The sequence below is a fragment of the Dendropsophus ebraccatus genome, chromosome 15, assembly GCF_027789765.1.
Source record: "Dendropsophus ebraccatus isolate aDenEbr1 chromosome 15, aDenEbr1.pat, whole genome shotgun sequence".
Classification (NCBI taxonomy): Eukaryota; Metazoa; Chordata; class Amphibia; order Anura; family Hylidae; genus Dendropsophus; species Dendropsophus ebraccatus.
This window is the reverse complement of record NC_091468.1, coordinates 75,068,942-75,085,103: the sequence shown is the minus strand read 5'-3', so window position 1 is coordinate 75,085,103 and position 16,162 is coordinate 75,068,942. Positions and strand designations below refer to the sequence as shown.

Below are 16,162 nucleotides of genomic sequence, written 5' to 3'. Positions count from 1 at the left end.
GGCATTGGCTAACTCTGCGAGAAGAGCCATCTGGCTTAGAACCTGGGCGGGAGATGTCTCGTCAAAGAATAATTTCTGTGCTCTGCCCTTTGAACCAGGGAGACTTTTTGGTTCAGAATTAGACAAGATGTTGGAAGAAAATAAGAAAGATAAAGCTCTGAACCTCCCTGCTACTTCCAGATACAGAGGTACTCGTAATTTTCGTTACCAAAGAGGAAGAGGATCTTTTCACAGACGTCAACCCCAGGATAGACCAGACAGAAGGTTCCGTGGAAGATATCAGGACAAAAATAAGAAAAAGCAATCCGACACGGGATTTACAAAAACAGAATTCTGACGCCATGCCTACTGCCAGTGTGGGCGCCAGGCTCCTAAATCTTTTGGAAGCCTGGCAAGATGTTACCAGAGACTCCTGGGTGCTAAACATTGTGAGCCAAGGTTATCGTCTGGAATTTCTACGACTACCAAGAGAAAGATTTATGCCAAACCCAGCAGAAAGTCGCATATCATCCCTTCTTCTGGAATTTTTGAAAAAAGGAGCACTAGAACCAGTGCCACCAAGCGAAGAATTTACGGGAGTATACTCTCGGGGGTTTCCTGTCCCCAAACCCGACAACAAGTGGCGTCTTATAATAGATCTGCGCTTTTTAAATCAACATCTGCAAAAGACAAAATTCAGAATGGAAACCATAAGGTCAGTGATTGGCTTAGTTCAGCAAGGAGAGTATATGGCCTCACTCGATCTGAAGGACGTCTATTTACCTGTGCCAATTCACCCAGAATCCAGAAGATACCTCAGAGTAGCTCTACAGACAAAAGCAGGTTTTCTTCATTTCCAGTTCAGAGCCCTTCCCTTTGGCCTGTCTCCAGCCCCAAGAATTTTTACCAAGATAACTATAGTACTGGTGTCGGCCCTCAGACTTCAAGGGATAAAAATTGTACCATACCTCGACGATTGGCTGTTAATTGCTCCATCCCCAATCATCCTACAAGAACACCTTCAGACGGCCATGAAACTGCTTCAGACAGTGGGATTCATCATAAACCTCCAAAAATCAGAGCTCCATCCGACAAACAAGATACGATTTTTAGGTCTGCTCATAGATCTGTCAGTGATGAAGATCTTTCTGCCAGAAGACAAAGTGGTTTGTATAAAATCTGCAATTACTCATCTAGTCCACAGTCCTCAGATTCCTATCCGGACAGCAATGAGCATTCTGGGTCTCCTCACAGCCTCGATAGGGGCAGTTCCATGGGCCAAGGCACATCTCAGGTGTCTGCAGAGAGAGATCCTTCGGGCCTGGGACAAGGACATCACCTTCCTCGATTCCAGAATATCAATCTCGATTTCCACTCGCAGGAGTCTGATGTGGTGGACCTTGGAAGAGAAGTTATCGGTCGGCAGAAATATTCTGCTGCAGGATCAGGTGGTGGTGATGACAGACGCATCTCAGAAAGGTTGGGGCGCTCATTTTTAACACCTCTGGACGCAGGGGGTGTGGCCAATATCCATTGCAAAGATGTCATCGAATTTCAGAGAGATGAAAGCCATCCAGCTGGCACTCCGGCACTTCGAACCACACCTCAGAGGGAAAGCAGTTCTAATCCAAACCGACAATGCCACAGCAACTTATTACATCAACAAGCAGGGAGGCACTCGCAGCCCATGTTTACAGAATCTGTGTGCCCAGATCATGGAATGGGCCGAACCACTAGTGACCAACCTAGCAGCAGTCCACATAAAGGGGACCCTGAACCTCCAAGCAGATTTGTTGAGTCGCCAGAGCCCTTACCCAGGAGAATGGGAAGTAAACCCCAAATATTTCCATCTACTAACGGACAAGTGGGGGTGTCCAGAATGGGATGTCATGTCCACCAGGGACAACAGGAAAGTCAGCAAGTTCTGCTCTCTAAAGAGACAAGACTGTCCAGATGTGTTGGACGCGTTCACAATGTCCTGGAAAGACAAGTTTATATATGCATATCCTCCAGTTCCCATCCTGCCCAGGGTTCTAGCGAAGATACTGGTGGAGAAACCAGAAGCCATCATAATTACTCCCTTCTGGCCCCGCAGAGCCTGGTTTTCCACACTGTATCATCTATCGGAGGGGCTAGTATGGAAGCTCCCGCAGTATCCGGATCTTCTGCTCCAGAGAGGTTTTCTACACCCCCAGCTGGACAGACTACATCTCTCAGCCTGGTACCTGAAGAAGAGAAACTGAAGCAGCTAGGTCTCTCAGACACCGTAATCTCTACACTGTTATCATCAAGGAAGAAGTCGACAAATTTTGTGTATACAAGAATGTGGAGAAAATTTTCTTTGTGGCTAACAGACCACAACCTCCAAATTTCAGTGTCTTCTATCCTACAGTTCCTGCAAGAAGGTTTTGAAAAGGGTCTAAAATCAAATACACTAAGGGAGGCATTTATTAAGTCCGGCGTTTTTTACGCCGGACTTAAAAATGCCCCCGCAGCTCCGGCGGTACGGGGATTTATGTAGAGGCGGACTGCCTGTACATAAATCCTGTGCGCGCCGGTGCGCACCGCCGAAAACCTACGCCAGCTGAGGACTGGAGTAGGTTTCCGGCGTACATTTGGGCGGAACGGATGATAAATCGCGCGGACTCTGAGTCCGCGCCCTCCGTTCCGCCCACTTCCCGCCTACTTTCCGCCCCCTGGCGTACTCGGCGGAAAGTGCCGATTTGCGATTATTTTATTCGCAAATCGGCCATTTGCGTATAAAATAATACGCAAATCGGCACTTTCCGCCAAAAATCATCCGTCCGCCGGATGATACATGTGGCCCTAAGAGTTCACATGACCGCTATCAATGCGCTCACAGATGGAGTCTATGCTAACAACCCTTTGATTACAAGATTCTTCAAAGGACTCAGGAATTTAAGACCTACAGTACGGCCTGCTGTCGCCTCTTGGGACTTAGGTCTGGTGCTCAACAGACTTACAGATGCTCCATTCGAGCCAATGGAGTCAATAGACTTAAAGTGGTTATCTTTCAAAGTACTGTTCCTTATTGCCGTAACATCTGCAAAACGTCTCGGAGAACTACAGGCATTGTCATGTCATGAGCCCTTCACAAAGTTCTTGCCTGATGGTGTGCGTCTCAGGACAGTCCCATCCTTTGTGCCTAAGGTACCGTCTACAGCAAACATAAACCGTGAACTGTTTCTTCCCGATTTCCATCCTAATCCTTCATCTGAGGAAGAGGCACGACTGCACTTACTTGATGTGAAAAGGTCCTTGAAACATTATCTTGCTCGTGTTCAAGATTTCCGGAAGGATGAGAATCTGTTTGTGCTGTTCGCTGGGCCGAGGAGGGGTTGTAAAGCTTCCAAAGACTCTTTAGCTAGGTGGATTAGATGTACTATAACTGAAGCATATGTTGCAGATGGGAAAGAACCACCTCATCCTCTAAGGGCCCATTCCACCCGTGCCACAGCCACCTCATGGGCGGAAAGGCAGCAAGTACCTCTGATGGCCATATGTAATGCTGCCTCCTGGACTTCATCTTCCACATTCTCCAGGCATTATAGATTGGACATTCAAGGCAGCCCAGCCTTCAGTACAGGTGTCTTGTCAGTAGCCGAAAGTTCTATGTGAATCCCTCCCTTGGTTATCTATGGCATGTCCCATATGTGCTGCCGCAGACGTAGAGGAAAGCATTTATTTAGTTTACGTACCGTAATTATGCTTTCCTCGAGTCGTAGGCAGCACACTTACCCTCCCAATAAAATTTTTTACTTGCATTCATCTCTTTGTTGGACTCTATTTATTACACAAGTATAGAATGCCAGGTGTCGATATTTAAGGCCTATCCTGGCCTCCTATTGGTGCTCTCTAATCTCTTTTTTTTTTTTTTTTATGTAAGTAGATCTAGGTGGGCGGTCCTGGTAGGGGATCGAGGGGATCTGAGGACCCATATGTGCTGCCTATGACTCGAGGAAAGCATAATTACGGTACGTAAACTGAATAAATGCTATATACTATGCTGTGTAGGAGCCCTAATAAGGTGTGCTGTGTATAGTTGTAGCCCTAAAAAGTTCTTTGGGGGTCCCTCCTGCCTAAAATCCACTAAAACCTGACTCTCCCTGACTAGGTCCAAGATGGCGTCTGATGACAAGCAGGAAATGCCAAGTTCTTATACTCTGGAGGTCACATGAGTAAGCCAGCCAATGAGTGAAGCCGCTGTTCTCGCGATGTCAGCATGCTCCTGGGACCTCTCACCCCCCCCCCCCCCCCTGCATAGTTATTGGTCCAAAAACGGCGCCAGGGAAGGTGAATCAAATTTTTATTGCATATTTGGTCAGATGCTCCAAGTATATTAGATGGTGTAGTGTTCCATCCAATGGCTGCTCATTCATCTTTAGTGACTGAAGATGGCTGCCATACAGGACAAAGAGAAGAATCCGAGCACCAGGGACGCTCCATCCTGCACGCCTCATCTTCTTCTATGATTGATCACATTTTGGGCACGGTTGACGTTACTTTGTGATTGGGGTTTTGGACATACAGTAATGGATGATTTGGGGGCCACGCACACCACTGGGGCCACATCATTTGAGTATATCACAATATCACAGATTTGGGTTTTTTTTTAAGCACCTTACAATATATATATATATATATATATATATATATATATATATATATCTTGCTCTGAGTAATGCAGAGCGCTGTATACAAGGACTGGAGGTAAGAGGCCGCTCCAGGTCTTTAGGTGTCGCCCATCATACAACGCTCAGCTGGGAGTCAGGGCAGGGAGATATGGTGTGTGCTCTGAGAGTCTGGAGTACACATATGTGACCTGTCTAGGAGGACTGGTTGGACCGTGTTCAGACACATGGACTATGTACAATGCAGCTGTAAGGTGTGAACAAACACCTGGAACTTTGTGTTACTGCCTACAAGGCCGAGCTGGGTGTGGTGTGAATAAACTCTAAGGGGGAGATTTATCAAAGGGTGTAAAATTTAGACTGGTGCAAACTGCCCACAGCAACCAATCACAGCTCAGCTTCCAGCTCTGGTGAAAGAAAAGAGGAGCTGTGATTGGTTGCTGTGGGCAGTTTGCACCAGTCTAAATTTTACACCCTTTGATAAATCTCCCCCTAAGACTTGAACTGTGAACGGCCTATTGTCCTCTGTCTGCGACCGCTACCTGGCTGTTCCTGAGCAACTCCTCTACAATAGGGGAAGCTAGGGGGAGCTGGATCCCCTGATGATATGTGACACAGGAGAGCAGCGTTGGGCTCTCCCATCAGAAGACCCCGCTGGTCATGTAGGGGTAATACACCCTCCATATAATACAACAGACAAACTCTTACCCAATTCTTCACCTAATGAGGCGGCAGCGGCTTGTATCCTCTGAGGAAAAGCTTCTTCTAGGAGGTGCATAGACTGAGCGGGCTGAGTGACTGCCGTCCAGGGGCCAAATCCACTCTGCTGCTGAAATGAAAAGATATGGACTGAGTGTTAGCGATGTGTAACCTGGGAATAGCGGCATCTAGAAAGAGAGACTGCTGGCCGCCCAGTCACACACACAACCGATCACCTATACAGGAGATACACGGATATACAGAGATATACAGGGAGAGGTATACAGGGAGACTGCTGGCCGCCCAGTCACACACATACACAGCTGATCACCTATAGGCTAGGTTCAGACGCTGTAACTGTGCGGCTGTATTTTTTATGCGGCTGTAAATGTGCGGGTGAAACTCCGGCCGTGGGAAAAAATAGACATGCGGCTGAAAACATACGGTCATTTACTTGGAAATCTGGTTCAACTAAAAATAACAAATAAAATCTTAAGAAAATGATGGAAACACCTCTGGATGCATCTGGGAAAGCAGGGAAACAGTTTACATGACTCGCTATTACCGGGGTTTGCGATCCTCTGCACTATAGCCGATGTCTCTCATGGTTAATCTACTGAATTAATAAAACACATTTTCTGTCTAATAAAGTCCCTTTCGTTGTTCAATAATTAAATGTAAACGAATCCATCATTTTGCAATTAAATATACTGTTAAAATAAATATATATATAAATAAATGTATATTTATATATATATTTATTTTTTGACAGTATATTTAATTGCACAATGATGGATTCGTTAGAATTAAATTATTGAACAAAGAAAGGGACTTTATTACAAAGAAAATGTGTTTTATTAATTAAATATTAATTAGTACAGGAAGCTCCATAAGCCGTTAATTCATATTGCCGGTAATAGAGCTTTCTGTACTAATCATCACTTTACTTTAATGAAAACATCAAATGTTTCTTCTAATTCTGTTATCACAATAGCATTATTAGAAGAAACATTTAGAATTATATGTGCGCTCAGCTGATTGGCTGATCGGCTCAGCGCACATATAATGAGCCGGTCCGCAGTACAGTGACTTCATTGTGCTGCGGACCAGCGAAGAGGACACATCGGGGTGAGTATAGAGCTCTCCCCACCCCCTCCCCAGCACTGCACCCCTCCCAGCAAGGAAGGGGGGGTCAGTTAACCCCTTCCTTGCTGGGATGGGTGCAGTCTGACATCAGTCTGGCCCCCAAGGGGTTAAGGGGGATGCAATACATCCTCCCTTAACCCCTTGGGGGCCAGACTGTAAGCAGCGATCTGTAAAGATGCTGCATACTGTAAGGAGCACAACACCGCTCACAATGATGGGTGTTGTGCTCCTGTTTGTGTGTTTTTTGTGTGTTTCTCCCTTTTTGTTTTTCAGATATCGGTATCCTGGGGATTACGTCGGATTCCGTGGACTACGTCGATGACCAGCGATTGTTGTTTTAATTTTTTTAATAAAATGGTCAATGAGGGGTGTGGGGGTGTTTTTATTTGAATAAAAAAATTTTTAAACTTGTGTGTTGTCTTTATTTCTTTACTTTATAGACTTAGTAGTGGAAGCCGTCTAATAGATGGAATCCATTACTAAGTTGGGGCCTAGTGTTAGCCGGTATAAAATGGCTAACACTAACCCCCTATTATTACCCCAGTACCCAATGCCACCAGGGGTACTGGGAAGAGCCGGGTGCCAGTGGTCTCCTGGACCGGGCGGCAGCAGGCTGGTAAGATTTAGGCTGGGGAGGGCCTAAACCAATGGCTCTTCCCACCCTGGTGTTACCAGGCTGCTGTCGTTTGGTTTTTAACCCGGCTGGTTATAAAAATAAGGGGGACCCTATGCGTTTTTTTTTTTTTTTTTTAAATAAATAAATAATTTAAAAAAAACGCATAGGGTCCCCCCTATTTTTATAACCAGCCGGGTTAAAAACCAAACGACAGCAGCCTGGTAACACCAGGGTGGGAAGAGCCATTGGTTTAGGCCCTCCCCAGCCTAAATCTTACCAGCCTGCTGCCGCCCGGTCCAGGAGCGCCAATTTTGACGCTCCGGGACCACTGGCACCCGGCTCTTCCCAGTACCCCTGGTGGCATTGGGTACTGGGGTAATAATAGGGGGTTAGTGTTAGCCATTTTATACCGGCTAACACTAGGCCCCAACTTAGTAATGGATTCCGTCTATTAGACGGCTTCCACTACTAAGTCTATAAAGTAAAGAAATAAAGACAACACACAAGTTTAAAAATTTTTTTATTCAAATAAAAACACCCCCACACCCCTCATTGACCATTTTATTAAAAAAATTAAAACAACAATCGCTGGTCATCGACGTAGTCCATGGAATCCGACGTAATCCCCAGGATACCGATATCTGAAAAACAAAAAGGGAGAAACACACAAAAAAAACACAAACAGGAGCACAACACCCATCATTGTGAGCGGTGTTGTGCTCCTTACAGTATGCAGCATCTTTACAGATCGCTGCTTACAGTCTGGCCCCCAAGGGGTTAAGGGAGGATGTATTGCATCCCCCTTAACCCCCTGGGGGCCAGACTGATGTCAGACTGCACCCATCCCAGCAAGGAAGGGGTTAAGTGACCCCCCTTCCTTGCTGGGAGGGGTGCAGTGCTGAGGAGGGGGTGGGGAGAGCTCTATACTCACCCCGATGTGTCCTCTTCGCTGGTCCGCAGCACAATGAAGTCACTATGCTGCGGACCGGCTCATTATATGTGCGCTCAGCCGATCAGCCAATCAGCTGAGCGCACATATAATTCTAAATGTTTCTTCTAATAATACTATTGTGATAACATAATTAGAAGAAACATTTGATGTTTTCATTAAAGTAAAGTGATGATTAGTACAGAAAGCTCTATTACCGGCAATATGAATTAACGGCTTATGGAGCTTCCTGTACTAATTAATATTTAATTAATAAAACACATTTTCTTTGTAATAAAGTCCCTTTCTTTGTTCAATAATTTTATTCTAATGAATCCATCATTGTGCAATTCAATATACTGTCAAAAAATAAATATATATATAAATATACATTTATTTATATATATATTTATTTTAACAGTATATTTAATTGCACAATGATGGATTCGTTAGAATTAAATTATTGAACAACGAAAGGGACTTTATTACAAAGAAAATGTGTTTTATTATTTTAATAGATTAACCATGAGAGACATCGGCATTAGTGCAGAGGATCGCAAACCCCGGTAATAGCGATTCATGTAAACTGTTTCCCTGCTTTCCCAGATGCATCCGGAGGTGTTTCCATCACTTTCTTAAGATTTTATTTGTTATTTTTAGTTGAACCAGATTTCCAAGTAAATGACCGTATCTTTTCAGCCGCATGTCTATTTTTCCCCACGGCCGTAGTCTTAGCCGCACATTTCCAGCCGCATAAAAAATACAGCCGCACAGTTACATAGTGTGAACATAGCTAAAGCCTGGTCTTACCAGAACTGCTCCCACAGTATCAGCTGGTCAGACACCGCATGGACTCTCACTTAAAGCACCAAATATATACAGCCTCAAGCTGCCATACACACCAGGAGGAGCTGGCCACAGTGCTGCCGCCTCTGTCATCCAGTACTTATCAGCTGCTGTATGTCCTGCAGGAAGTGGTGGGTTCTCTCCAGTCTGACACAGTGCTCTCTGCTGCCACCTCTGTCCATGTCAGGAACTGTCCTGAGCAGGAGAGCAGCTGATAATTACTGGAAGACTGGAGATTTATATACAGATGTAAATTACAAATCTCTATAACTTTCTGACTCCGTTGATTTTATTCCCCTTTGGAGTTCCCCTTTAAGTTGAATGTGCAGCTTTGTGTACTTACATGGCGGGTGGAGGGGATGTGCTCGGCGCTCTTGGTACATTGCTCCCGGAAGCAGTCACTGAACGGGAGGAAGAGGCTGATGGGTACGACGTCCGAGCAGAGTCTCTCGGCATCTGGGGCACCCCGCCCCCGTCTCTGCTGACAGAACAGTCTGTCCAGGAGAGTTTGTCCTGCGGAGGAGACGCACATGTTATTACAGTACATAGCTCGGATATGCCCAATGTAATACTTAAAGGGGATTCCGCTCAGGTGAAATACAGGCTGAATCATCCCCCCCCCCCCCCCCCCTCATACACGTCATCACCTTCTCAGTCTCCTTCCCCCAGTTCTCAGCTGTGTGTGAGCTTTTCTCCGCCTCCTCCCCCCTCCCTGATGTAAACAAGTCCCTGGCCGTCTGTCCCTGCACTGTGTAATGCTGGGAGGGTTATTCTGTGGTCAAGCTGGTGACCTCACTGTGATTAACCCTCCGGGCATCACAGAGAGCAGATACAGCCGGACAGAGACATCAGCTGTCTCAGAAGGGAGGGGGGAGGGAGGGAAACAGAGAGAATGCCTTACATACAGATTTCTGTAAGAACTGGGGGAAGGAGACTGATAATGTAATGTATGGAAGGAATTGTTACTCTCTGGGAGGGGGTTTTACCTGAGCAGAGTACCCCTTTAAGGTTTCATGGTTTACATTCTAACATTGTTGGATACGTTTCCAAAAACACTGCTGTCTGGTACAGCTACTGACTGATGATGTAAGAAAGCTCCGCCCCCAAACCCGCAGAGGAGCAGAGACCGGAACCCAACGTCTACCGAGTGTCACACACCGACGGTCTCCAGAGAACGGACACAGGAACCCACCACAGCAGATCCTACAGTGTACGGCCAATCACTTACACTGCTGTCTGGTACAGCTACTGACTGATGATGTAAGAAAGCTCTGCCCCCAAATCCGCAGAGGAGCAGAGACCGGAACCCAACGTCTACCGAGTGTCACACACCGACGGTCTCCAGAGAACGGACACAGGAACCCACCACAGCAGATCCTACAGTGTACGGCCAATCACTTACACTGCTGTCTGGTACAGCTACTGACTGATGATGTAAGAAAGCTTAGCCTCCAAACCCGCAGAGGAGCGGAGACCTGGCCCGAAAACGGGTGACTCCAGCTAAAGCCGGGTCATCCCCGGAACCCAACGTGTGCGGCCAATCACTTACACTGCTGTCTGGTACAGCTACTGACTGATGACGTAAGAAAGCTCCGCCCCCGAACCCGCAGGAGAGAGGAGACCTGGCCCGAAAACGGGTTACTCCAGCTAAAGCCGGGTCATCCCCGGAACCCAACGTGTGCGGCCAATCACTTACACTGCTGTCTGGTACAGCTACTGACTGATGATGTAAGAAAGCTCCGCCCCCAAACCCGCAGAGGAGCGGAGACCTGGCCCGAAACCGAAAACGGGTGACTCCAGCTAAAGCCGGGTAATCCCCAGAACCCAACTTGTGCGGCCAATCACTTACACTGCTGTCTGGTACAGCTACTGACTGATGACGTAAGAAAGCTCCGCCCCCGAACCCGCAGGAGAGAGGAGACCTGGCCCGAAAACGGGTGACTCCAGCTAAAGCCGGGTCATCCCCGGAACCCAACGTGTGCGGCCAATCACTTACACTGCTGTCTGGTACAGCTACTGACTGATGATGTAAGAAAGCTCCGAACCCACAGGAGAAAGGAGACCTGGCCCGAAACCGAAAACGGGTGACTCCAGCTAAAGCCGGGTCATCCCCAGAACCCAACATGTGCGGCCAATCACTTACACTGCTGTCTGGTACAGCTACTGACTGATGATGTAAGAAAGCTCGGCCCCCGAACCCGCAGGAGAGAGGAGACCTGGCCCGAAACCGAAAACGGGTGACTCCAGCTAAAGCCGGGTCATCCCCGGAGCCCAACGTCAACCGAGTGTCACACACCCGACACAGAACCCATCACAGCTGATCCTACAGTGTGCGGCCAATCACTTACACTGCTGTCTGGTACAGCTACTGACTGATGATGTAAGAAAGTTCCGAACACACAGAGGAGGGGAGACCTGGCCCGAAAACTGGTGAATCCAGCTAAAGCCAGGTCATCCCTGTAACCCAACGTCTACTAAGTGTCACACACCGATGGTCTCCAGAGAACGGACACAGGAACCCATCACAGCTGATCCTACAGTGTGCGTCTAATCACTTACACTGGAGCCTGAATGTAGCAGCACCTTGTGTATTTATGGGATCAGTGTGTGCCCGACTAATTACAGAGGTCAGATGTCTCTGGGAATTATCTCTGCCACTGGTGGTGTTTGCCGTTCTGATTCTTTACTGTAAGAGCAGCGGGACTATGGAACTCCCTATATTCATTACTGTAAGAGCAGTGAGACTATGGACTCTCTCTCTATATTCTTTATTGTAAGAGCAGTGACATTATGGAGCTCTATATTCTTTACTGTAAGAGCAGTGACACTATGGAACTCTCTATATTCTTTACTGTAAGATCAGTGACACTATGGAGCACTCTATATTCTTTACTGTAAAAACAGTGGCACCAAGGAACTCTCTATATTCTTTACTGTCAGAGCAGTGAGACTGGGACTCTCTATATTCTTTATTGTAAGAGCAGTGAAACTATGGAACGCTCTATATTCTTTACTGTAAGAGCAGTGACACCAAGGAACTCTCTATATTCTTAACTGTAAGTGCAGTGAGAGTATGGAGCTCTCTATATTCTTTACTGTAAGAGCAGTGACACCAAGGAACTCTCTATATTCTTTACTGTAAGAGCAGTGAGACTATGGAACTCTCTATATTCTTTACTGTAAGAGCAGTGACACCAAGGAACTCTATATTCTTTACTGTAAGAGCAGTGACACTGGAATTCTCTATATTCTTTACTGTAAGAGCAGTAAGACTATGGAGCTCTCTATATTCTTTACTGTAAGAGCAGTGACACTATGGAACTCTCTATAAACTGGGAGTAGCACAAGGTGTGTAATACAGCGCGCTCAGGGTCTGGCCGCACATGTGCAGATAGCTTCCCTTATTCCAGGGATATCTCACCAATACTCCGATCCTGGCCAGTGCAGTATGTTATTCCCTTTACTATGGATACATGCTGAATTAGGAATAGCCCTCTAACCCTCTAATGCACAGTGAGGTACCGGTAGGTCATGGTGAGCAGTATGATCAGGGTAATTAGGGAACAGAGGCCACAGAATTGCTGGCATGGGCACGCTGTCAATCACAGCCAGACACCAGTCTTGTCACTTTAACCCTATAGCTGCCACAGTCAGTACTGACAGCAGCATCTGCAGGGTTGACAGGAGGTGGAAGCTTCCTCTGTCACCCATCAGGATCCCTGCAATGCGATCACTGGGCATGATGTGTGACGGATATGCTGGAGATGTCAGAGGCCGAGTCATGGCTCATCCAATTGTGGAAGTCTGCTACCCCTGCTACCACTTCCTGCAGGACATACAGCAGCTGATAAGTACTGGAAGACTGGAAAGAAGACACTACTTTCTGAAGGACATACAGCAGCTGATAAATACTGATGAACTTGAAAGAATTCAGTGGATTACATTGGGCTCAGTGGAGTACTCTGGATTTGGAGACAGAAGTAAAGGAGTCTGATTATAATTAATGAGCGGAAAAACCCTTTAAGACTCAACCTTTGTCTGTAGGTGCAGGGAGCGTAGATACTGTGGTCTGCTGTGCACCTGGCAGTGTACACCGATGCATGTGTAGTCATTGTGGGTAAGTATATGCACAGGTATATAATGTGGGGAGGTATATGTATATAATGTGGGGAGGTATATGCACATGTATATAATGTGGGGAGGTATATGTATATAATGTGGGGAGGTATATGCACATGTATATAATGTGGGGAGGTATATGTATATAATGTGGGGAGGTATATGCACATGTATATAATGTGGGGAGGTATATGTATATAATGTGGGGAGGTATATGCACATGTATATAATGTGGGGAGGTATATGTATATAATGTGGGTAAGTAATGTGGGGAGGTATATGCACATGTATATAATGTGGGGAGGTATATGTATATAATGTGGGGAGGTATATGTATATAATGTGGGGAGGTATATGTATATGCACACGTACAGTATATAATGTGGGGAGGTATATGCACATGTATATAATGTGGGGAGGTATATGTATATAATGTGGGTAAGTAATGTGGGGAGGTATATGCACATGTATATAATGTGGGGAAGTATATACATGTATATAATGTGGGGAGGTATATGCACATGTATATAATGTGGGGAGGTATATGCTTATGTATATAATATAGGGAGGGATATGCACACGTATATAATGTGGGGAGGGATATGCACATGTATATAATGTGGGGAGGTATATGCACATGTATATAATATAGGGAGGGATATGCACACGTATATAATGTGGGGAGGGATATGCACATGTATATAATGTGGGGAGGTATATGCTTATGTATATAATGTGGGGAGGTATATGCTTATGTATATAATGTGGGGAGGTATTACTTATATAACTTGTATTCCTGAGGTTTCCTCAAATGTAACTTATATCCCTGGAGTTTCCTTATATGTAACTTATATCCATGGAGTTTCCTTAGATGTAACTTATATCCATGGGGTTTCCTTATATGTAACTTATATCCATGGGGTTTCCTCAAATGTAACTTATATCCCTGGAGTTTCCTTATATGTAACTTATATCCATGGGGTTTCCTTATATGTAACTTATATCCATGGGGTTTCCTTATATGTAACTTATATCCATGGGGTTTCCTTATATGTAACTTATATCCATGGGGTTTTCCTTATATGTAACTTATATCCATGGGGTTTCCTTATATGTAACTTATATTCCTGGGGTTTCCTTATATGTAACTTATATCCATGGGGTTTCCTTATATGTAACTTATGTCCATGGGGTTTCCTTATATGTAACTTATATCCATAGGGTTTCCTTATATGTAACTTATATCCCTGGGGTTTCCTTATATGTAACCTATATCCATGGGGTTTCCTTATATGTAACTTATATCCATGGGGTTTCCTTATATGTAACTTATATCCATGGGGTTTCCTTATATGTAACTTATGTCCATGGGGTTTCCTTATATGTAACTTATATCCATGGGGTTTCCTTATATGTAACTTATATCCATGGGGTTTCCTTATATGTAACTTATGTCCATGGGGTTTCCTTATATGTAACTTATATCCCTGGGGTTTCCTTATATGTAACTTATGTCCATGGGGTTTCCTTAGATGTAACTTATATCCATGGGGTTTCCTTAGATGTAACCTATATCGATGGGGTTTCCTTAGATGTAACTTATATCCATGGGGTTTCCTTAGATGTAACCTATATCGATGGGGTTTCCTTATATGTAACTTATATCCATGGGGTTTCCTTAGATGTAACTTATATCCATGGGGTTTCCTTAGATGTAACCTATATCGATGGGGTTTCCTTAGATGTAACTTATATCCATGGGGTTTCCTTAGATGTAACCTATATCGATGGGGTTTCCTTAGATGTAACTTATATCCATGGGGTTTCCTTATATGTAACTTATATCCATGGGGTTTCCTTAGATGTAACTTATATCCATGGGGTTTCCTTAGATGTAACCTATATCCATGGGGTTTCCTTATATGTAACTTATATCCATGGGGTTTCCTTAGATGTAACCTATATCCATGGGGTTTCCTTATATGTAACTTATATCCCTGGAGTTTCCTTAGATGTAACTTATATCCATGGGGTTTCCTTAGATGTAACTTATATCCATGGAGTTTCCTTAGATGTAACTTATATCCATGGGGTTTCCTTAGATGTAACCTATATCCATGGGGTTTCCGTATATGTAACCTATATCCATGGGGTTTCCTTAGATGTAACTTATGTCCATGGGGTTTCCTTATATGTAACTTATATTCCTGGGGTTTCCTTATATGTAACTTATATCCATGGGGTTTCCTTAGATGTAACTTATGTCCATGGGGTTTCCTTATATGTAACTTATGTCCATGGGGTTTCCTTATATGTAACTTATATCCATGGGGTTTCCTTATATGTAACCTATATCCATGGGGTTTCCTTATATGTAACTTATATCCATGGGGTTTCCTTAGATGTAACTTATATCCATAGGGTTTCCTTATATGTAACTTATATCCATGGGGTTTCCTTAGATGTAACTTATATCCCTGGGGTTTCCTTATATGTAACTTATATCCATGGGGTTTTCCTTATATGTAACTTATATCCATGGGGTTTCCTTATATGTAACTTATGTCTATGGGGGTTTCCTTATATGTAACCTATGTCCATAGGGTTTCCTTATATGTAACTTATATCCATGGGGTTTTCCTTATATGTAACTTATATCCATGGGGTTTTCCTTATATGTAACTTATATCCATGGGGTTTCCTTATATGTAACTTATGTCTATGGGGGTTTCCTTATATGTAACCTATATCCATGGGGTTTCCTTAGATGTAACTTATATCCATGGGGTTTCCTTATATGTAACTTATATCCATGGGGTTTCCTTATATGTAACTTATGTCCATGGGGTTTCCTTATATGTAACTTATATCCATAGGGTTTCCTTATATGTAACTTATATCCATGGGGTTTCCTTATATGTAACTTATATCCATGGGGTTTCCTTATATGTAACCTATATCCCTGGAGTTTCCTTATATGTAACTTATATCCATGGGGTTTCCTTATATGTAACTTATTTCCATGGGGTTTCCTTATATGTAACTTATATCCATGGGGTTTCCTTATATGTAACTTATATCCATGGGGTTTCCTTATATGTAACTTATATCCATGGGGTTTCCTTATATGTAACTTATATCCATGGGGTTTCCTTATATGTAACCTATGTCCCTGGA

At 44.5% G+C, this 16,162-nt stretch overlaps 1 protein-coding gene across 1 annotated transcript in view; it reads right to left on the bottom strand.

Annotated features, from left to right (window-relative positions):
• LOC138774040 (formin-2-like) overlaps positions 1 to 16,162 on the bottom strand; it is a 70,960-nt gene that overhangs the window by 33,443 nt on the left and 21,355 nt on the right. Inside the window, exons 2-3 of the mRNA XM_069954585.1 lie at positions 9,210 to 9,379; positions 5,340 to 5,460 (exon numbers count right to left, since the gene is read on the bottom strand). Of these exons, the coding sequence (XP_069810686.1) occupies positions 5,340 to 5,460; positions 9,210 to 9,379 (291 nt within the window). The remainder of the gene's footprint in view (positions 1 to 5,339; positions 5,461 to 9,209; positions 9,380 to 16,162) is intronic.